Source organism: Myotis daubentonii, chromosome 17, assembly GCF_963259705.1.
Source record: "Myotis daubentonii chromosome 17, mMyoDau2.1, whole genome shotgun sequence".
In the NCBI taxonomy this organism is placed as follows: domain Eukaryota; kingdom Metazoa; phylum Chordata; class Mammalia; order Chiroptera; family Vespertilionidae; genus Myotis; species Myotis daubentonii.
The window spans coordinates 47,659,109-47,682,826 of NC_081856.1; the positions used below are offsets into that span (position 1 = coordinate 47,659,109).

The window sequence follows — 23,718 nt, forward strand, 5'->3', positions numbered from 1 at the left end:
ATTCAGTTAGCTTACATTAAAAGTAGTTTATGTAATCAAACCCTAAATTTTTTAAAAATGTATTTTTATTGATTTTTACAGAGAGGAAGGGGGAGTGATAGAGAGTTAGGAACATCGATCAGAGAGAAATACTGATCAACTGCCCCCCTGAACGCCCCCTATTGGGGAACAACCCTGCAACTGGAATCGAACCTGGGACCCTTCAGTCTGTGGACCGATGCACTATCCACTGAGCCAAACCAATCAGGGAAAAACCTAGATTTTAAAGAAAGAAAATTCTATTTTCATTCTGTGTACATACACATTCATTATATTAAAGAGAAAGCCAAAAACAAAGGAGGACATATACATGCAGAAATATACATATACATATAAACACCTACATGGATATAGGTATCGGTAGAGGTATAGTTACAGATTATAGATCTTGTGCCAAAAATTTGTGAGAACCACTTAGTTCCTGTGGAAGATGCAAAGATGGGTCAAACACAGACTCTTTATTTATATATCATGGCCTAGAAGGAAATACTACCTAGAGCCATAAAATGAGAATAGAAAATGCCATTGGACTGGGAGAAAAATATTATGAAAATTTGAGTCTATGATTACAGACATGATACCTGAGGTATATCATAAGCATTTTTGAAAAACTGACATTTGAACTTGGCATTGAATAATAAAACTTGTAAAATTAGGGCAACAAGAGGACACTGTAAGCTAAGAAAATATCATTTTGAATAAAGAAACAACAACAAAAATTAGCACTACCTTAGCACCAATACCTGCATGTGCATTTAATCTAATCATCAGTACAACTCTAAGGCTGGAATTATTCACTTAAAATCAGAAGTAAGAAAAATAAAGGATCAGAGGTAGTAAATACCTTGCCCCAATTTCCCATCCAGTAGATAACAGTTTCAAGATTCAAATGCAGACGCATTTACTAGCAAAGCTAATAATAAAAATATGTAGGGCTTGCTTTGACAGCACATATGGTAAAACTGAACTCTATAGAGAAGATTAGCATGTGAGTTTCATTCCATCTCTATAGGTAAAAGAATATTTCAAAATTAAAGAGGTGGTCAAGGACCGCGGCAGCCTGGTGGCATCATAGGACCTCCGAGTCTCGCCCATGGAAGGCCCAAGTTGGAGAGACATCAGAAGGGGCGCATCGGGGCGAACAGCAGAGGCAGGGCTGGGAGGGAGGACAGAGATAGGAACCTCCTGCAGCCCAGCCTTCCCTGCAGGCCCAGAGGACACCTCAGCAGTAAAGAGCTGGGGTGCAGCTCCACGGAACAGACTGGACAGGAGAGGAAGAAACAGCAATCTGTCCTGGGTGGCTGGCAACACTGAGAACTGGGCCCAGGGGCAGGGGCAGAGAAATGGTGCAAAAAAATATCAGTGCTCTAAAGCCTGCTAGAATTGAACGAGATTCCACAGATGGGAAATTGGCCCACTCCATCCCCCTGCGGCTCACAGGGCAGCAAGCTGAAGGTAAAAGCACTGAAACTGGGGGGGGGGGGGGGGGGGGAAATCCAGTCTAAGTAGTTTGTAATTGTTGCTGCTAAGCCCACAACGTGGAGCAGAACTGGAATTCAGGTACTAGCTACCCCCACCCAACCATCCCAGTCCCCTGTGGTACATCCTAGTGGAAGCAGCTAAGTCAACCTGGAGTCACTCGGGCTACAGGGAGTGGCACACGGAGCACACCGAATATCCATAGCCTCTCCTGCGGATCCAAGGGAGGGGTTCCCTGAGCCTGAGATGACAGGGTAGTGGAGGGGATGCCCAGCTACTGGGGAACGAGGAGAGGTCTGCACAGTTTAGGGGCACTGCCCCAAGAGATCCAGGCAACCCCTGCAATATAGGTAAGAGAAATAAGAACTACTGCTTCCACGCCACCTACTGGAAAACAAATACCTCTACGTTTAATTCTTTTTAAAAGCAGTTTACAATTATGCAAATGCCAGAGCAGAGAATTAACCCATTAAACACAATGAATAACCAAAATAACAAAGGAAATCCAAAAGAAAATCTTAAAACCTCTAGAAAAGAACTTAAAGTCATGCAAATATGTGATTTAAATGTCAGAATATTCAAGATGGCAGTTCTGAAAAGCTCAACAAGATACAAGAAAACTCAGGCAATTCACAAACTCAGAAATAAAATCAGTGAACAAAAAGGACTATTTTACTGAAGAGGTAACAACTATAGAGAAAGAGCCAAACAAATACTGTAGCTGAAGAATTCAATAAAAGAGACGGAGAATGAACTAGCGAGCTTAGAAAATAAAGCAGACTAAGTGGAGGGAAGAATTTGTAATATCAAAGATAGACATCTAGAAATGAGTCAGATGGAAGAGAAATTTGAGAGTAAAAAAAAGTGAAAACTCTATAAGAACTATCAGATTCCATCAGAAAGAGCACTATATATATATATAGAGAGAGAGAGAGAGAGAGAGAGAGAATATGCAAATTAGGCCGGGACGCCATAATGGGTCATGACCACAGGAGGAGGTTGCGCATGCAGGTGAGGCCAGGAGTGGACATGGACAGGGCCAGGGGGGCCGGCCCGCAGCCTCTGTGGCCGAGCACAGGCCTTGAGACGAGATGGTGGGCACACCTCCAACGGAAGCAGCACAGCTCCCTCCCACCTGGAGGAAGTCCAGGAAACCTCAGGTGGGAGGCAGTGTAGCTGACAGGTAGAAGCAGACCTCCGGGAGCCTTGGTCCAACCACAGATCTGCCCCCATTTCTAAGCTAAACAAAGCAGACCCATTTACACAGATTGGCCCCTCCCACGCATATACAGGTCTAGTAGACACTGACATAAAGAGAGAGAAGAGTGGTAACTACACCTGGGTAGATCAAGGCCAGTTACATACAATTTTTGACAGCAACCACATCTGAAACCTACCTAAAGGGACCCAGAATCAACACAACCAGTAGTGGGTTTCAGAACACACAAGAACTCAACCCAAACAGACACACAAACACCACACTCAAAGGTAGATCAGGTTCCAGTCCCTACTGGGCACAACCCCACCTCGGGGGGCAGCCCCTGTACAGCATTTCCTACACAGTGATAGTGGTTTACCTTTATAGACACCTAGCCTGAAGGGCTATGATTGTGCCACTGAGCCCATCAAACCATCTCGAGACAGCAGTTTGCATGCCAGGCTCCTAGTCAGCTAGCCTGAAGTCAATACCACCCACAAAAGGGCCATAGTAATCAGGACCCAATTACAACAGGAGTGCCTAAACAACCCAAACAAGAAACAGTCCTAGAGCACCCTGCACAGGAGATCAAGGAGATTGCAACATTCAGACACCTACTACGTGGAAGGCCGCCACACAAAGACGAGGAGCAATGGCGTTCTATGTCATACACAGAAACAAACACAGAGACAGCCCAAATGGGGAAACAAAGAAACAGGCCCCAAATGAAAGAGCTTTTCCCAAAATCACTACTAAGTCAATCTTTTGTGTCGAAAAAGAAATGAATGAGAGAAACAGAAAGAACAAAAATAATAACCAATTAAATTAAAGCTAACATCCATTAAGTACTTATTATATCACAGGTTCAACCCTAAATGTCTTTGATGGATTAGCTTATTTAACCATCAAAACAATCCTGTCCTGTGAGCATGGAACAAATTGATATACCTTGATGTGGACTTGGGGGGACAAGAAGAGATAAATCATGGAACTTATCCTATATAGTAAAAGGCTAATATGCAAATTATCCCATCGACCAGGAGTTTGACCAGGAGATGGGGCCAATCAGCCAACCACCTATGGACCCTCCCCCCAGCCAGCCCTGCCCCTGATTGGCTCCCCACCCCGATCTGAGGCAGGGCCGGCCCTATCGGCCGCAATCAGGGCAGGCCGGCTGGACTCCACCCATGCATGAATTCATGCACCGGGCCTCTAATATACTAATATGTATAACCCATGGACACAGGCAATAGGGTAGTGAAGACCTGGGCAGTGGGTCAGGCCAGGGAGGAAGGGGGGAAAGGAGCGGAAATGGGAGACATCTGTAATCCTATCTAATAAAAGAGAAAAATGGTAATTGGCGTACGAAGATACCCTTTTCATTGGCTAATCAGGGCTATATGCAAATTAACTGCCAACTATGATTGGCAGTTAACTGCCAACTATGATTGGCAGTTAACTGCCAACTAAGATTGGCAGTTAACTGCCAACAAGATGGCGATTAATTTGCATATGTAGGCACAATGCAGGGAGGCGAAAGGGAAAGCAGGAAGAAGCCCCCTGCCACTGACAGTGATCGGAAACCCAGGGGGGAGCTAAGAGCTGGGGGGCAGGGCAAAGGTGGCCCTGGGGCCGCCTTTGCCCTGCCCCCCAGCCATGATCAGAGAATCAGGAAGTAGGGGTGGAGCCAGCGATGGGAGCTGGGCATGGTCGAAGCTGGCAGTCCCGGGAGCTAGGGGTCCCTTGCCTGGGCCTAAAGCGGAGCCCACGATCGCGGGGCCGCTGCAGCTGCGGGTCCCCGCTGCCCGAGCCAGACGCCTCAGCCAGAGGCATTAGGCCTGGGCAGGGGCAGAGCCTGCAACCGCGGGGAGCTGGGGGTCCCCTGCTCAGGCCTGACACCTCTGCCGGAGGCCTCAGGCCTGGTCAAGGGGCCGATCCGGTGATTGGTGATCAGAGGGTGATGAGGGTCAACTCCTCTGGCCGAGGCATCAGGCCTGGGTGGGGGGCGGAGCCGGGGATTGGGGGGATATGATGGTCCCCTTGCCCAGGCCTGGAGCAAGCGATCAGAGGGAGATGGGGGTCCCCTGCCCAGGCATGATTCCTGGGCCAGAGGCCTCAGGCCTGGGCGGGGGCCATAGCCAGTGATCAGGGGGAGATGGGGGTCCCCTGTCCAAGCCTGACACCTCTAGCGGAGGCGTCAGGCCTGGGCAAGGGGCCAATCAGGCGATCGGAGGGTGATGGGGGTCTACGCCTCTGGCCGAGGCATCAGGCCTGGGCAAGGGGCCGATCCTGCGATTGGAGGGTGATGGGGGTCAACGCCTGAGGGTTCCCAGTATGTGAGAGGGAGCAGGCTGGGCTGAGGGACACTCCCCTCCCCACACACACCCAGTGCACGAATTTCGTGCACCGGGCCCCTTGTATTATCAATAATAAAAAATATATTTAAAACCCCCAACCATGTGAAATAGGCACTATTATTGTCCTCCTTTTGCAGATGAAGACACAAAAGTATAGGAAGGTGAAGAACTTTCACTCTGCCTGGAACCATGCCTGGGGAGGTAACTCTTCAGCTTATATCTAAGGCACAACTAGAATACTGACAATCCACAGTCATCTGTAAAACTGCGTAGACCTATCCATTTTCCAATTCTACTTGCTTTCACTTTTCTGACATATCACCATAGGTTTATACGGTTCCTTTTAATATTTTTTTTTGTACTTTCAACAGAGCTTACAAAATTGTGAAATCATAACATGTTATAGCTGCAAAGATTTTGGAATTCACGTACTCAGATTTTTTACTTTAGAGATGAGAAAGCTAAGATGTAAGACAGTTAAAGTACATGCCTCAAGTCATCAAGCTGGTTGTACAAATATATGAACCTGAACCTAGTTCACCAGATCTTCCAAGTGTCCTTTTTTCATTCAATCAATACATCAATCAATTGAATAAGTGAAGAAGCAAGCAGACAAATACTGGCATTTTCATTGCTATAGATATTCCTCTTATTAAAAATTAAATTGCTTCAAAAATTTTTTTCTAGTTGCTCTGACTTAAAACATTACTTTCTCTGCAAAAAAAATTTACCTGGGAAACAATACATTTGCTAGAAGTATTGGCAAGTGAATTAGAATAGACTTTTATGATACCTTTTCTATCAATCTGAAAATGATTTACAATACTCACATGAAATAAATTTACCATCACCAGTTCTGTAGTGGAGCAACCTCTAAGAACTAGAGTTGGGAGGTTAGTAACACAGAAATGTATGTTTTGAACCCCCGCTCTTACACTTAGACTACCAAGCCATGCTGTTTCTCATTTTTCTGCAGCGTTTAAGGAATCATCTGCTTACAAATGGTGGCTTGTCTTGTCCTTCAGATGCCCCCTTTGCTATGTACAAATCCCACATGGGCTTGAAGCTCAGTATAAGGTTTTCAGAGGACCCTGGTGGGTTGGGGGGGGTGGTGGGTGGTAATGGGGTAGGGAGTTAACTAAATGTTGCTGTCAACAAAATTACCTGCTGACTTCTTTAGGAATATATGTGAGCTGATTGTTGTTCAGATTAAGTAGGATCAAATTTTTCAAGCCATCTGTTAGAAAATAATTTTAGACACTTTAGTTATATATATGTTAGCTATAATTTTTAGCCATTTTTCTGTATAACTTGATTTTCCTTCTAATTTCTTGTCTTGCCCCTGGCTCTTGGGTTGCTGATAACAGATAACTTCTTAAACTCGCTTCAAAAACAAAAAAGGTGAATTTATCACAAAATTTCACTATGCTAAATCATGGTGCCTGAGGACAGAAGTTATAGCCTAGTTAACTGAACTCAAACCAGAAACGCTCTACAAAAGGCACTGGAACACATAAATATTTGTGGAGGAATGAATGAAGTCCAAGGATTCTTCTTTACGGATGACATTCATCTGCCCAGCAAGTGTGCCCACCCAAGCACACAACACCATCTCTCGGCACTGTGCACACCTGCTCCTTTGGGGGCTCACCTCTCCTGCCCATGGGTCTGTGCCCTGTGCCCCACTTACAAAATTGTGAAATCATAACATGGTACAGCTGCGAAGATTTTGGAATTCACATACTCAGATTTACACAGTGCCTCTGTGAGATTGTCCATGATGAGTTTCTTGAGAGCTGAGCAGGTTGGACTCCCATTCAGCCAGCTCCTAGCAATTGCTGCCATGTGGCAAGGTGATTCCAGTCTTGCCTAATCTTTCTTTTTCAAAACAGACAGAAAGGTCCAGAAATCCAGCCTTTATGTGAATTCTCTTGATCTGCAAATCTTGGCACTAAATTCAAACTTATATGTAACACTTTCAACAATAAAGCTAAATTTAAACAAGTAAATGCATTGGAGTACAGAGAGAGAGAGAGAGAGAGAGAAGAAAAACACAGACAAAACAGAACCAACCTATTTGTGACCCAGATTCAGCTCATGAGCCACCCATTTACAACCACTATCTTATGATTACTTAAGCCAATTAAATTGTTTTAGATTTTATCACAATCCCCAGCACAGAGTGTATGACTGACCCAGCTTAGGACACACATGTAACCCTGGTTCAGTCTGCTCTGGTCAGGGGACAGGGTCATGTAATACATGCTGAACAATGCAGTTGGATAATCATGATCTGATATAGACCATAATTTATGTCAATCACATAGGATTTTCAAAGTTCAACAGCCCCAAAATTAAGACATACAGGAACTAAAGACATTTAGGGGCAGTGTACACAGATTACATATATTTTACAAACATCATTTAAAGGCAACATGAGAAGAAAAATTTCCTTACAGAAATCTACATTAGCATTAAATTGTTTAATATTATATATCTCAGATTTTACTTAAATTTATTCCCTCAGTATAGTAAATAAAATGTTGTCTACTTGTTTCCATTCCCTGAATTTTTTCTTATGTAAACTGTTTTCTTCCTAAGTAAACTGTTAATAGAATGCTGAATATGTGGTGTTGTATATATAAAGTGCATAAACATTGATAAGTATTTGTTATAGTTTTTTTAACCTTCACCTGAGGATATGTTTTTACTGGTTTTAGAGAGAGAGAGAGATGGAGAGAGAGAAAGAGAAACATCGATGTGAGAGAGACACATAGATTAGATCAGTTGCCTCCCTTGCGTGCCGTAACAGAGGCTGGGGATTGAACCTGCAACCCAGGTACATGCCTTTGACTAGGAATTGAACCTGACACCCATGGATGCATGCTGGGGTTCTTGTTCCAGCACTTAGAAGGGTTCAGCAATCTGGAGAAGGCTGTGCGTAGATTAAATAGGAGTCCAGAGAAGAAAAATAATTTTGAAAGGCATTTGGGGGTCAGAGGAGCCTAATTTAAAGGAAACTAAGATCTCAGATCTCCTTGTCTCAGAACCCGTTTTTTATTAACACAATTTGTCCTGAGGCGAGGCAGAGATATACACTTCAAAGGGTCAGGGTTTCGTATACAGAGACGTTGTCAGATTGGAAGAATTAGCCTACCGCTGTTCAGGTGTTTGGCCAGTAGGAGGCAATGACATGTAGATTAAGATGCCCTTTGCTGTCTGGCAGCAAGCAATCAATTTAATGTATCCTACTCAGGTTTGGGGAATGACATCAGCCATTCCCAGATTCAGCCCTGCTGAACATGCTGGAATTGGTTTCCGGCAGGTGCACAGGCCAACACTCTAACCCCTGAGCCACACCTGCCAGGGCTAAACCTATTATCTTGATCAAAGACTGTGACTTAGTATCTGAGACAAAATAAGAAGTATAAAGGAAAAGGAGAGCTGTGGAAAGCTTTCCTTGATTTGATTTTCCACTAGTTTTCACTCTGGCACAAAGAAAGGGCCCATAGATTCAAGAGTACAAACAGACATGAAAATTCACTACACTAATGCTTGCTTATTTTCTTAGGTCTACATCTAAAGAAATATACTACAATAGCTGAAAAAAAAGTCCCCAGAATTTCATAATTTCAAGAGTAGCATGTAAATATCTCCCCCCCAAAACAAAACATGTAAAGTTCCTTTTTCATCTAAATTGTTAAATATAAGGGAATTCAGTTCTAAATATAAGGGGATTAATTTTGAGACTATAATACTGCTTTTCTTTGACTAACTTACCACATGCTCCAGAAGCAAATCTATTAATTCTATTTCCACATAAATGGAGATTCTTCAGGGATGTGAGGTATTTCACCTCTTCTGGAACTTCTTCTAAAAGGTTGTTTCCCAGATTTAGTACTGTCAACTGCAAACATATAGAGATTTAATGGAATCAGACATTATCTACCTTCAAATGAGAAAAAAGAAATAATTAAGTCCCTTTGCTGAGATGGACATTACCTATGAAAACTTCAGCATGATCACAAACAATCCTTTTACACATATCTAAAATGATTTTTATAAATAAAGTTCATTTTAGTACATGTTCAAACACTTTTTGCTAATTAAAGCACACTTTAATTTTCAATTAAAGCACTTCAATAAAATTGTATTGCAAACCATTCCAAGGGTATTTAAAAATGCAGTTAATGGCTCATTTATAACTCACTTGAACAGCTCGAGAATACCCTAGCATTGTGACCTATAGACTCAAACCCATTAAAAGAAATCAACAAAGGAGCTAATTTCCTGAAGTCAGAAATATTGCCAAAGATCTGAGGTTCTCCTGTCATACGACTCCCAAATGAAGCATTAAATTCAGGGGGAGCAAGAGGCAAGTACAAGCATAACAGGCATGACTGCAGTGGGCCAGGCGGGCGATGAGGATGGCTTGGGCGACATCTTTGCCTAGCCCTAGATCCTTTTCCTTCTCTGCTCTACTCTGCTTCCTTCACCCCCTTATTGGTTTCTCCTGATAGTGTAGCCTCAATTAATTATAAAAATCTATGACTCAGGCTCTCAGAGATATATAGTGTCACAGAAGCCAAGAAAAAAGAAAAGGCAGCTATTTTAAGAAGGTAACTGTAGATCAAATCCTAGAGAAAAGTTAAGTAAAATAAAAACAAAGAAATAACCATTGGAATTAGCAATGTGAACAGCAATAGTGACCTTGACAACAGGAGAGAAGTGTTGGAAAGGAAACTCTGCTTGAGTTGTGCTGTCAAGAAAATGTGAGAAAGCAAAGACAATTATTTGAAGAACTTTTGCTATAAAAGGACACTGGAAAATTAGGAGGCAGCTGAAGGGTTTGTTTTTCCCTAAAATAACATACATTTCAGTTTATTATATGCTGATGGACATAAACCTGTAGAGAATGAGTAACTACTAATACAAGGAGAGGGATAATTGCAGAAATCAAAATCCTTTAGATTTTAAGAGGATAGGATCCAAGTTGCAAGTAGGACCTTTTCATCCAGGGAGTAAGAAGGAAGGTAGAGAAAAGGTGTGTGCAGATCAGAACACTGGATCGATTTGGTGATGGAAAGATAGGGGAGCTCCTGACTGATAGTGTCCGTTCTTCAGTGAAATGTGGACCTAAGTCTGCTGAGAGGAGGAGATGTAAGAAGTTTGATGAAATGTAATTTTGAAGATCAATCTCGGGAAATATACTAGGATAGCTGACAGTCAACAGTTAGGTCTCAAGATTATATAAAGTAGATAGATAACCCAAGAAAAGGCACTTATCTGGATGACATATCCTATATAAGAAAAGGCTAATATGCAAATCAACTGAATGATGAAACAACCAGTTGTTATAACGCACACTGACCACTAGGGGGAAGACACTCAATGCAGCATCTGCCCCCTGGTGGTCAGTGCGCTCCCATAGAGGGAGCACTGCTCAGCCAGAAGCTGGGCTCACGGCTGGTGAGAGCAGTGGCGATTGTGGGAGCCTCTCCCGCCTTCTCAATAGCGCTAAGGATGTCCGACTGCTGGCTTAGGCCTGCTCCCCACAGGAAGCGGGTCTAAGCTGACAGTCGGACATCCCCCGAGGGCTCCCAGACTGACTGCGAGAGGGTGCAGGCCAGGCTGAGGGACCCCTCCCCGCCTCCCACCCCGAGTGCACAAATTTCGTACACTAGGCCTCTAGTTAACTATATGGCTTTGGCTAGAAAAGGCTACCATGTGAAATTCTGAGCACCACCACCAAGAATATGATATTAGATGATGAACAGGGTTCAACTGATAACCTCAACATTTAAAGGATTTCAAAGTTAAAACTAAGATGAAGTCCATGGAACTGGGGTGATTCTTGCTGGAATAAGATCACTAAAAAAAAAGATTCATTGATGACCTTAAAGTCCTAAAGGTATCTGAAAAACCAGGTGGTTATCCTCTGTCACCTGGCAAATAAGTCAGAGCTCCAGCATAGATTACATAAACTATACAGAAAGGTCCAAAGACACTTTAGCAAAAAAAAATGAGTTGCCTTTGAGAAATACCTCAAGATCCAATCTAAATGTTCCATTACTTTAATTGTATTTGTTATATGTGTACTATGTACCTTTTACTATTCTCTATACTACAGTAAAAAAGACACATAAGATTCCCTCTCTCATAGTGCTTATACATTGGGAAATAAGACAGACAACAAGTAAGTACACAAATAATTTCTGTTACTGCTAAGTGCTACATAAAAGGGAAAGAAAATAGGATAATGGCATGGAAAGTAACTCAGGCTGTCATTAGGGAAGACCTCTCTGAGGAGGTGATGTTTGCAGGAAGGCAGTGGGATGCCTTGGCAAGGCTACTCTAAATGATGTTCTACTCACAAGGCTTTCAGAAATAGCAAGCATCCAGAACGAGCATGACAGTATTGCATTAGTAACACTCTCTATGGTTATGGGCAGTCCCCAAGGGAAGACTTTAGTCATATAAGAGACAACGACTGGGGTAAATTTAAAACTTACATTACTTCAATAATTGTATATAGAATGAAGTTCTGCCGGTGTTTTCAGAATGTAACCCTTCTATTCCTTGAATGTGGCATACTGCTATAAATTGAAATACACCATTGCTACTAAATAGCAATGGACCCATAATGCAGAGAACAATGAACTTTTAAAAGTCATCTAGTGTATCATATAAAATGCAAATGGGCAATTATATATCTTCCTCATGACACAATAATGGGTAGCTTTTTTATTTTGCTAGAAATTTTTATTTATTTTTCTATATTTAGGCTCTCTGAAACTTCTACCCAATTTTCCCCACAGCAATAATAAACATATAGCAGTCTTTCAAAATGTTAAAGATTGCTATTATATTTCCCCTAAATGTGTTCCATTCTTCCTTAACCAATTTCCTCAGGACATAATTTGCATACCCCTCACCATCCTGGTCACTCTCTAATTTTTGTAAGAAAACATGGTGCCTTGGCTGAGACAAGGGAATGTGGTCTCAGTATTGATGCTGGTGAGACCACAGAATCTTTCTCAGGCAAATGACTATAACTTATATTAATGCCGCCTAACCTGGCATCCACTCTTTGATCAGCAGAGCACATTGTTGGTACATAATTAATTTTGTCTGTGACAACAAAACCTGCTAAGTTAACAGTCAAGGAGATCACTCACATCCAAGACTTACACAGTTGAGTTATTTTCTTAACTTAAATGCAGTTATCCCTGCAAAAACTGCATTCTGATGGTTTGGGCTCAAAAGACATCTCAAATGAATGTGATGATGTCACTTTAAATTCAAAGTCTAAAACTAGACACCCCAGCTCTGTTTTTCCCATCTGCACTTTGGTTAACGCACCCATCATTCTTGTAATCCTATGGTAGCCCCACTTTGAAATCACCTAAGACTTCTTTTTCTCCACCTACATTCAATCAGTCAACAAATTCTATTCTCAAAATTCCTTTTAGATGCAACTTTTCAGCTATATCTCATTGCAATCACTCTCATAGTAGTCATCACTGCCTAATTATAGTATTACATAGCTGAAGAATGCAATAAAATGGGATGTGCTATCATTTAAATTCCCTTTGTTCAGTCCTGTTGGATTACATATAAACAGCTGCCCAAATAATCAGCTGACGAGGATTTTCTTTACCCAATATTTCCTTAAATATTTTCAACCTCTCTGCACCCTTTTTGACATCTTTGTATACTTGCCTTAAGTAGTGTCTATCCCAACTCTTCCTAAATTTGATTTACCTGATTGCATTGGCCCACTCATACCTCTAAGTTATAATCTATTTGTGGCCTGCCTTGAAATAAATATGTGTGTTCTCTTACATCCTGGATGTGAGATAAGCATCTCAGCGTCCACTGATGCCTTTGGATAATGAAATCTAGGTTTAGTTATGTACTAAGGTAAAGCCTTAATTTGTATGTTTAGCACAGTAACATTTATTGCCTCTGGGATGCTGTTTTGTATTTTAATGTTTTTCTCATAGGAAGAGAAATCTGACTTCTGTACTTAGATCTTTTATTATACATTAAAAAGCCGCTTTCAGCATTAAACAAAAAAAAGAAAAAGAAAAAAAAAAGAAATCTAGGTTTAATGTGTAGCAATCTTTCTATAAGTACGAGAGAAGAGGACAAGAAGTTTGGGAAGAAAATGTATTGATTGGTTTACTAATGATAACACTAACATTTAAATAGTATTTAATGTGTACAAAGCAGCCTTATACACTGTCTCATGTGGATTTCAATACTCTTGATTTTACAGAAAAGGTTCTGGGGTCCAGGCTACCATATATGGTGAAATAACATACCTTCACACTATGGCCTATACTCCTAACTTCTACACTACACTATCTACAGCAATGTGCTGTATATTTTTGAAAAGAATTTTCTATTGCTCAGAACCATCATATAACCCTAGCCCAGTGGTCGGCAAACTGCAGCTCGTGGCCTCCTGGTGCTTACCACAGGCTGTGTTCTTACACTGACTGTACAGAAATAGGAGGCAGAGTAAACTTACCCCATATACACCTCAGCTCAGGCTCTTTGCCTGGTCTGTATTGTGAATGGGGAGACATTGAGAAAAACAAAAAACAAAACAAAAAACTGCAGCTCGTGAGCCACATGCGGCTCTTTGGCTCCTTGAGTGTGGCTCTCCCACAAAATACCACGTGTGGGCGCGCATGTACAGTGCGATTGAAACTTCATGGCCCATGCGCAGAAGTCGGTATTTTGTGGAAGAGCCACACTCAAGGGGCCAAAGAGCCGCATGTGGCTCGCGAGCCGCAGTTTGCCGACCACTGCTAGCCTGTGTGGCTCACGTGGCCAGAGCATCAACCTGTACACCAAAAAATGGTGGGTTTGATTCCCCATCAGGGCATATACCCAGTTGAGCATTCAATCCCTGGTTAGGGCACATGCGAGAGGCAACCAATTGAAATTTCTCTCACACATTAATGTTTCTCTCTCTCTCTCTAATCAATAAAAAAAGAATGATCATAAATAAGCACATACATACACATAATACATTCATACACTAATCATAATAGCAACAATAATTTACTGAAAAGTTTCTATGTGCCAGGCATTGCGCTTTATATATATTAACATTTAATTAAATCCCCAAATATGAAGACAGTTGTTTTTTTTCACACCTGTATCCTCAGAATCAGCATAGACACAAAAAGATTAATTTGTTAAAAGAATGGCTATGTAAACAAATAAAAGGTGGGGATAATTCATGTAGTGTTCAAACCTGCCATCTTTAGGCAACAGTTTTGTTTTTAGGTACTATAAATTGAAAAACACACCCTTGTAAATCGCACACTAAATGTATAGAATAAAATAATAGAGCTGAACGTAACCTCATGTTATAGATGTAGGCCCTGATTGAGTGACCTTGACAAGTGGCTTAATCTATTCCTGAACCATAAGTTTTACTAACAATATGAGGGTAATAACTTCCTTAAAAATGAACGGAGTTCTTAGCATTGTGCCAGCTCTCACTAAATGGTTGATGATGTTATTCTATTGTATACCACTTTGTGAGTGCAGAAATATAAAAGTATCATTTTTGTTTTAGGAACTTAAAAATATCAAGACAATATGAATGGTGCAGTCTATGCAAAATATGGCCAAGATCAGTATATTGGGGCCAACTGGACTTCCTCCAATGACAAAAGAAATATTAGTCCAAAAGGCAAGCATAGTATATATATAAAAAGTGGTAGCAAAATATCATTATTAACACAGGCAAGAGTTCAAACTAACATTTCAAGAATCCATTTAGGGATTTTATAGGAAACTAGAGGCCCGATGCACAAAATTCATGCTCTCGGGGAGAGGGGGGTCTCTCAGCCTGGCCTGCACCCTCTTGCAGTCCGGGAGCCCTCAGGGGATGTCTGACTGACGGCTTAGGCCAGATCCCCGCCCCCTAGCGCCCCACATGAAGCGGGCCTAAGCGACAGTCAGACATCCTTAGCATTGCTGCAGAGGCAAGAGAGACTCAGGGCTTCTGGCTGAGCGGTGCTCCCCCTGTGGGAGCACTCTGACCACCAGGGGACAGCTCCTGCATTGAGTGTCTGCCCCCTGTTGGTTAGTGCACGTCATACCGACCAGTCATTCTGCTGTTCAGTTGATTTGCATATGAACCTTTTATTATATAGGACTGTTAGAATAAGAATTCTTATATCTTTGAACTATGACATACAAATCACCAAGTTACAAGGACACTGTGCAACAGAGGTCATTCATCAGTATTTCGGCCAAATGCCACAACATGCCCTGCCCACTTTCTCTGCTTTATTTTTCTCTTTAGCACTAATCACTTTCTCATATCCTATTTGTTTTATTTGTTTCTTATATCTCATCCGATTAGAACTTAAGGACTTAAGCTCCATGAAGGCAGGGATTTTCATGTTCTGTTTGTTGATGAGTTCCTAGTTCCTAGTGCCTGAGACACAAATGGTGCTCAATCTTATGTTTGGATTCATTAAATGAAGGCAGAATTGAGGCAGAAAGGCAGAAAGAGATTAAGTGTCTTATATTTACCTGTAAGTGGCTAACCCGGTTAAGGTGCCCAAGACTCCAAATTCACATTCAGGGCTCTTTGCAGCTTTCTAAACTTTCTTTCTTTTAAACCACAATGTACTACTTTATTTTATTTTTTATTTTTTGGTTAATCCTCACCCGAGGATATTTTGTCCACTGATTTTTAGAGAGAGTGGAAGGGAAGGGGAGAGACAGAGAGAGAGAGAAACATCAATGTGAGAGAGACACATTGATTGGTTGCCTAACATAGGAGGATTGAGCCTGCAACCGAAGTATGTGCCCTCAACCAGAATCGAACCTGGGACCCTTCTGTTCATGGGCCGACACTCTACCCACTGAGCCAAACCAGCTAGGGTGTAACTTTCTATCTTCTTAACCCCTCGTCTGCTCTTTGATTAGCAAATGTGAAAATGACTGAGCAGTATTTCTCAACTGTGTAAATACTAGTAATCTATATTCATCTTTCGAGTGTTTCCAGCAGTTTTTATTTAAGACTAGATGCTCGATGCACGAAACCCGTGCAAGAGTAGGCCCTCGTGGCCCCAGCTGCCTTGCAGCCCTGTCCCCCGCCCACTGGTCTTCTGGAAGGTCATTCTGGAAGGTCATTCTGCCATCCAGTCTAATTAGCATACTAGCTCTTTATTATATAGGATGGTTCTAGAACTCCCATTATACAGGAAATTTTTTTTTAAATTCCACAACCTTAGAGACAATATATAAGAAACATAATGAGTTCATGAACAGCTGAACAACGTCATTGCCTTAAGTAGAGAGCTGGCTCAGCTCAGCCCTTAAATAAGAAATCATATTTTAAAAATGAATATAACTGATTTGAAACTACTTCAAAAGAAATGAATGTCCCTCCTTCCCATTCCCTGACAACACTCCATTTCAAAGTTCAGCCTGCTGTAGTCAGTCGGTGTGGTTCAATGGTTGAACATCAAACCATGAACCCAGAGGTCCCCGGTTCAATTCCTGGTCAGGGCATATGCCTAGGTTTCATGCTTGATTCCCAGTGGGGGGTGTGCGGGAGGCAGCCAATGAATGATTCTCTCATCACTGATATTTCTATCTCTCCTTCTCTCTTCCTCTCTAAAATCAATACTTTATAAAAAATTTTAGCCTGCTGTAGGAAACTAAAAAGGAACCTCCTTCCTATACCCCAAATGTCTCTTCATTCTGTAGGCAAAAGCCTCGAGAGTCCCCAGGATGCACAGCATTTCAGGGATCCTCAAGTGCACTTCCAGATGGAGCCCCCAAGGTAGACAATTAGATCTAGACTCCCAAGCCTTTCCAGAAGACACCCTCCAGAAAGATGAGTATGGCAGAGACCTAATCCTGAGTTCAGATGTGCTCCAAAGAGAACATGAACAAAATGAAACTACTTCTTCCCCTACCACATAGAATTCCTACGGATCCACAGGAAGTGTTCAAGAAACCAAATCTCTACATATCAAAGCCAATTGTTCTCTCACCTCTTTGATCCTTAATCCAAAAAGATGAACTCTTCCTCACCTGGGTCAAGGTGCTTAACTCTGAGCACACCTTGGAGACTAGGTTTTTCTGAAGGTTTAGAACCTTCAGGCCAGGCAGGTTTCCTATTGTGGAGGGTATCTTTGTCATCTTCTTCCCATTCAAGGTAATGATCTTAGTGTTTTTACCACCCTTTACTGCTCTAAGGAACAACCTTTCTTCCATGAAGTCGGAGGAGAGAAACAGGATAATGTACACATTAGGGGTTAAGTTCCTTATTTGGTACCTTTACAATCTCTAATTGCAGAATGGTTGTGTCATGGAAACAAAAAACATTCTGAGATCTACCATGCAGTAGGTGGGAGGCATCAGGCAGTTTCCTGAGTAAGAGGTAGGGAGGGGAAATAGCTGATTCCAGGCTTGGGGTAGAAAATGTACAAGATGAGCCAAGGATATCTTATGCCAGAGACATGGAAGTAATTGAAGACTAAGCAGATCCAAGAACATTAGCACCAACTTATAAGGAACATCACTGGTCTAAAATCAGAAAATTTGAGGATCAGAAAAAATAATCGACAGTGGCCTGGTCCATGAACATGTAAGGATTCATAATGGTAGTTTTAAAAGAAAAGAAACTCACTGATTACAGTGGGGCTCTCTAGGGTACCAATTCATAAGTCTGAAAATTGATCAAGGAAAAAAATGCAGCATTTACCAGGGATCTTGATCTGAAGGCCTATGAACTAAAAAGACAAGTTATCTGTTCCCATATATCCAGAATTTAACAAAGGGTTTTCTATTCAAGCCCTTGGCTTCACCTTTAGACTTTTATTTGGCAAGCTTATTTTGTGATTAAATTTTCTCTGACTTGTGGTAAACGTTTTCAAACATGAGCAGTTACTTCATGTATTAGAAATCTGTAGAAATTCCCTCCTGTAATAAAGAAGAATATTGTGTTTTTCTTGGTTTTCTTTTTATATTTGGAAATGGAAGTTTTGATTTAAAGTGCTTTGGATCCTCAAAGACCCACCTTCTAGGGGCAGCTTCACCACTTAATAACCCTATGGCTTAGTAAGTTATTCATTCTCAACCTCTTTGAGTCTCATTCCCATTAGCTATAAAACAGGAATGACTATACCAACCCCTGCCTTCTGTGAGGAATAAGCTTGCTTATGTAAAGCATTTAGCACACTGCTTAGCACAGTAAATGCTCATTACATAACAGTAATTATGTTTTCTTTTGTACAACCTCACATAGACATTTAAATTCAGATTGCTGTTTTGTTAACAAATCTCAAGCATGAAAGCATAACTCTATTCTCGGGACTAATACAAGGTGCTAACATATGCCTTCTGTGCCAAAGCCTTGTCTCCCTACAGCCACCTGCATTCTCTATCTTGTTATTAATCACTACTTCATCTGCTTAGATACCTGAGTGCACTCTCAGTATGAGGGGCTAGGTGACATCTGTCAGAGACGTTCTACAAAGAATTCTCAGTTGGTCGTGAGATTAGAAATACTGTAGGGGTTCACAGACTTTAAAACAGGAAGCAATCTATGAAAAATACAGCTACCAACTCTTACTTTTGGCAAGTAAAAGCACTTAAATTTTCTTATTTTGTCAATGGTTTCAACTTACAGACCAATATTTGATTACTACTAGGTTGGATGAACCTCTGAGATTCTACTTACACATGCACAGATGCATATACATCACACATCGTTTTTTGAAGCTTCTGCAAAAAGTAAACAAGAAAACAGAATAATTAAATTAAAAGTAGAAATAAACAGTGAAAAAATAGAACAGTGAGGTAAAGCCAGGTCCAATAAGATAACTAATCATCTACAAAGTCTAATGAAGGACAGAATGAAAGCAAAAGAGAAACAGAAAGGGGAGTGGTAGAAGAAGATGCCAAGCAATACTTTGGCTCGGGAAATGGGCATTCTTGCCCGAGGCATGGAATGGAAGTTAGCAGGCCAGGTAGGAATGGTGGGGAATGAACAGAAAATGTGCATGCCCTGTCTAAAGCCTGCAGTGGTGAATGGTGACAAGACCAAGTCCTGGCCCTGTGGTGCTGACCGTTCTAATTTTTTAAAAAACCCAGAAATATGGCTTTTAAGTGAAATCTTCCAGTTCTTAAACACTACCAACTGACTGACCTTTTTTTCTTTAAATCTCTTAATGGTCCAAGTAAAATACACCTCTGGGACACACTCAGTCCTCTCATTGGGAAGCTCTGGTGTAGAGTGAGGTAAAGACGATCCAGGGTAACAACCTGAAAGACAGAGGAAGAGGCACAGCCCAGAACAAAGACCAAGCCTAAGAAGGAGGAACCAGTAAGGTGTGTTATGAAAAGTCAGAGAATTCCAAGGAGCAGTCTACTGTGAAATGCAGCAGAAAGAAGATAAGGACAGGTAAGTGGTCACTGGTACTAGTTTTAGAAGCAGATTCATTGGAGTAGTGGAAGCTAAAACACAGGTACTGGCTAAAGAAGATAAATAGTTCAAAACCACAGGGTTAAATGAATAGCAATGTGTGGAGCTATCCCCCCCGCACATCTGCCGCTGGCACTGAGCTGGTACAGACCAGAAATGCTGTTGGCCATCTTATAATACGCAGACAGCCTCCACAACAAGGAACTGCCCAGCTCACAAAGCCAATAGTGTCACTGTGGAGAAACACTCTGAGGTAGGTGTGTAAAGCCTTTCTGATTTCATGGGGGGGAGAAAAGCCTGTTTTAAACACAGTAAGTTAAGACAAGGTCGTTATTTTTGCTCATCAAACTCATGCATTCAGGCTCTCATTAATCCCCACGTTGATACTGTATTTGTTAAGATTACAAACATTAACAGGTGTTTCCTTTTGTCAAAACAAGAGTAATAGAAGAAAAATCAGGAGGATTATAAGTCATCCCTGTTTAAAGAATTGATATATTCAGCAATCTTGTAGAAAGGCAGTGAGTTTCAATAAGACATACAGTCATACCAATTATAATGAAATAAGACAACGATAAACTTCATGGTAAGTATATTAACAACCTTTTTAATATATTTTTAGTATGTACACTTATTTTAAAGGACCTTTATATTTAACAGATTCATTAAAATCAAATTGTCCTAACTGACACATGAAGGTATAAATTAACCGTAACACACTATCAGAAGTTAAGAAAAACGAAAGCTCTCTTGACTTCCATTCCACAAAAGACCAAAAGTTTTAAGAATTCACCCAAAGGCAAGGTAAATTAGAAAGCAGCCCTTTTATGAAGAAGCACTATTATGTCAGTATCTCTCACTTCTCCTAATAGTCCATTAACCCAATGACAATTCCCTAGTCATATACTATTCTTTCAACTGATCTTAAGACTGTCAACACTTATTAAGCACTTAATATGTACGCCAGGCAATGTGCTGAATATTATAATAGTGAGCAAGTTATTTCTAAGCATTTAAAGAGTAGGTGAAGATAACAGCAATAATAAGCAACAATAACAAACTAAATACAATAGCTAATTTCAAGTGAGTAGTCATTAGAAATATGCATTAAGTGGGGTTCCTACCCACCTGGGTGGCAGGATTCTGGGTAGCTTGCCAAGGTAAGTGCTATTTAAGTTGAAGACAGGAGGACAGTAAGCTAGATGAAGCAGGTTGGTGAAATATTCAACTTTGAATGGCAGCTCAAAGGCCTTCAAGTAGAAGGGAAAAACAATGGGGTAAAGGACAAGAACTTTGTTTGCTTCCTAAATCTTACCTTGAAAAAAGTATTAGAAACCCCATGAGTTCTATTATTTCTACAAGATGCAAAGAGACTATTTTAAACAAGGCAAAGTAGAAGAATCAACTATTAAAACATACTTGACAGGAAGAAAAAACACTCTCATTTGTTCAGTAAGCAAAAACAGTATAAAATTGCTAATTAAATTCTCAGAAAGAACAACTGATCGGCTCCTTTACCTAGTTCATGACAACTTGTACCAAGACAATATATTAACAAATCTGTGCCAGCATTAATTTGCACAAACTTCCTTCTTACTGCTTCACATTCTTGCACACTAATTATTCGTTTGTCTTTTCTTCAACAACCACCAGTCTGAGAATATTCAAGTCACTTGCCCAAAGGCCTAAATAAACCTTCTTTATTTTAAAATTTCCAAAATTCCAACCTGATTTCCAAGAGCCATGCCTTAAATGGCTATTATTTCACTACTTCCCTCATTCTGTTTGGGGCATATTTATTCCAAATCTTTTAAATGCAAGAATATGTTATTGTATTATTTTCAATTATATGTGAGGACAATATACTAGTATAGGCTGGATATAATTCTAAAACAAACTGAGTTTTCTCTATTTCTATAATATAAAGGTGTTAACGAATTACAATTTAAACAAATGTTTACTGAATTCATCTTTTATTCTTCTTTTGGCAAACAAATAATATGAACAAAACTATACTGCTCGCTATAGTTATACACACTCTTTCTTGCTTTATACAAGTTGTAAACATATTTAAGTCGATAAAATTCTTGACTTAGCACATTCCAGAATTCTGACATACTTTTTGAGTTAAAGCAAAAGAAAGCTTATGAAACTTCCACTGTATTATCATTACACAGCAAATGAAATTAGTATATCTGCTTTTATATTAACATCTACCATTTTTTAAATACTTCAGTTTTAGGTTAGAGCTAAAATGATTTTTATCTAAAGCAGTGGTTCTCAACCTTCTGGCCCTTTAAATACAGTTCCTCATGTTGTGACCCAACCATAAAATTATTTTCGTTGCTACTTCATAACTGTAATGTTGCTACTGTTTTGAATCGTCATGTAAATACCTGATATGCAGGATGGTCTTAGGCGACCCCTGTGAAAGGGTCGTTCGACCGCCAAAGCGGTTGCGACCCACAGGTTGAGAACCGCTGAAAAGTTTTATGGGAAAAAAACAAACAGAGCTAACCATACAAATGCTGTTCATAACCATATCAACCATTTAAAGATGACATATTTCAGAGGGGCGGTGGTGGGTAGGAGATTAACCAATGAAGTTATATGCACATATGCATAGCCCATGGACATAGACAATAGCGTGGGCAAGGCCTGGGGAGGGGGCATGAACAGGTTGGAGGGAGACAATGGGGGCAAGGGAGGACATCTGTAATACATTCAATAATAAAGATAAATTTTAAAAAATTATACAAATTAAAAACAAATCTATAATCAAGAAAATGCCACTCATCTTGTTAGAAAAAAAAAGTTACCATAAGGTATTTTCCAATGCTTTAAATGTAGATGAAATTTATAATAACTAGGTTTCATGATACCTTATTTTATTACTTCTTAATGCTTATCTTTTAATTTTAAAGCAACAGGTTACTTCAAAATAAAGGCAATATGATTAGTATTTTATAATTTCATTATTTTATAAATTGCAGAGCCCCAAGAAAACTCAGATCTCAAAACAGGCAGCCTTCAGAATGTATTTTGCTTGGCAGCAGAATGGCTTTTAATCTCTTGAAATGGAATACCTTCATGTAGTACTTACTTGCTCTAGTTGACCAGTTTCCCACATCATCAGTGAGACTGACACCCATTTTTAATATATAAACCTGATATTTAACTGCAAAAATTAGTTCCATTCATAAAGCAAAAATTCAAATATTATAAACTTCATGCTAAATGTTACTAGCTTTTTCTAATTGGGAAAAATCAGATCTAATAAAAAAAGTGTAATTTTCATAGTACTTTCTTATCAAATTACCAGACACATTTGTATATGAGTACTATCTTCTTAGAAGGAATACTGTTATGTGTAACTTGAAATCTGAGCTAGATAAATCATTCACACCAAAAGGTATTATATATTGATTTTTACTACACAGTCTGGCTCCTAAAGAGTGGCTTTCAGCTTGATCCATACATGTGATACAAACATTCTCAAATACTTCAGGTTACGGAAAGGGGACATTAAAAGGCTAACAAAATAACAGTAAAAAAGGCTTTCTTTTAGTCCTAGAGAAGGAAGCAAAAAGAGAAAGGTTTTGTAAGAGAAATTGGGAAAGAGGAAGGATTTGAAGTATATTTGGCCTTGGACACTTTTGACAGTGCTGCTTCAACTTGTAGAAGTTCATGGGTAAGAGAGGTCACAAATAGTTTCTCAGTGGAAAAAAGTGCAAGGAAAGCAAAGCAGCTGAGCAGTGAAGGAGAAAACACCACAAAGAGTACAAACATTTGTAGTTCTGAAAATAAGAAGTTTAAGAAACAGCAAGTAGTAACAAATTAATCAGACATTAGTATGTTGGGAACTTTAAAATGACACAAAAATAAAAGGCTAATCTATAATTCTATAGAGGTTTAAATCTGATAGGGAACACCTATATATTTTGAATCTGTCTCAGTTTTAACAACTGATTCCCATCTGAGAAAAAACATTTTAAAATTCTTAATCATTAAAACAAGCTTCTTGGCTGCACTTGGATGGGGAAATAAAAAAGCTTCACAGCATTAATTTCACTAATACCAAGGTTACTGCAATCAAGTTTCTTTATAAGGATAAATTAAATTTGCTATCACCATCCCCACAGTATTGCAATCTTCAAAAAATTACACTG

At 40.2% G+C, this 23,718-nt stretch overlaps 1 protein-coding gene and 1 non-coding gene across 2 annotated transcripts in view; one reads left to right on the forward strand and one right to left on the reverse strand.

Annotated features, from left to right (window-relative positions):
- LRRC69 (leucine rich repeat containing 69) overlaps nt 1-23,576 on the reverse strand; it is a 34,885-nt gene extending 11,309 nt beyond the window's left edge. The window contains exons 1-3 of the mRNA XM_059672267.1: nt 17,155-23,576; nt 8,854-8,980; nt 6,238-6,310 (exon numbers count right to left, since the gene is read on the reverse strand). Coding sequence (XP_059528250.1) covers nt 6,238-6,310; nt 8,854-8,980; nt 17,155-17,337 — 383 coding nt within the window. The 5' untranslated portion in view covers nt 17,338-23,576. The remainder of the gene's footprint in view (nt 1-6,237; nt 6,311-8,853; nt 8,981-17,154) is intronic.
- Nucleotides 13,538-13,669, forward strand: LOC132220195 (small nucleolar RNA SNORA51). Its single transcript, XR_009449712.1, has one exon. It is a non-coding gene; the product is annotated as a small nucleolar RNA SNORA51 (small nucleolar RNA).
- Nucleotides 23,577-23,718: the final 142 nt, after the last annotated feature.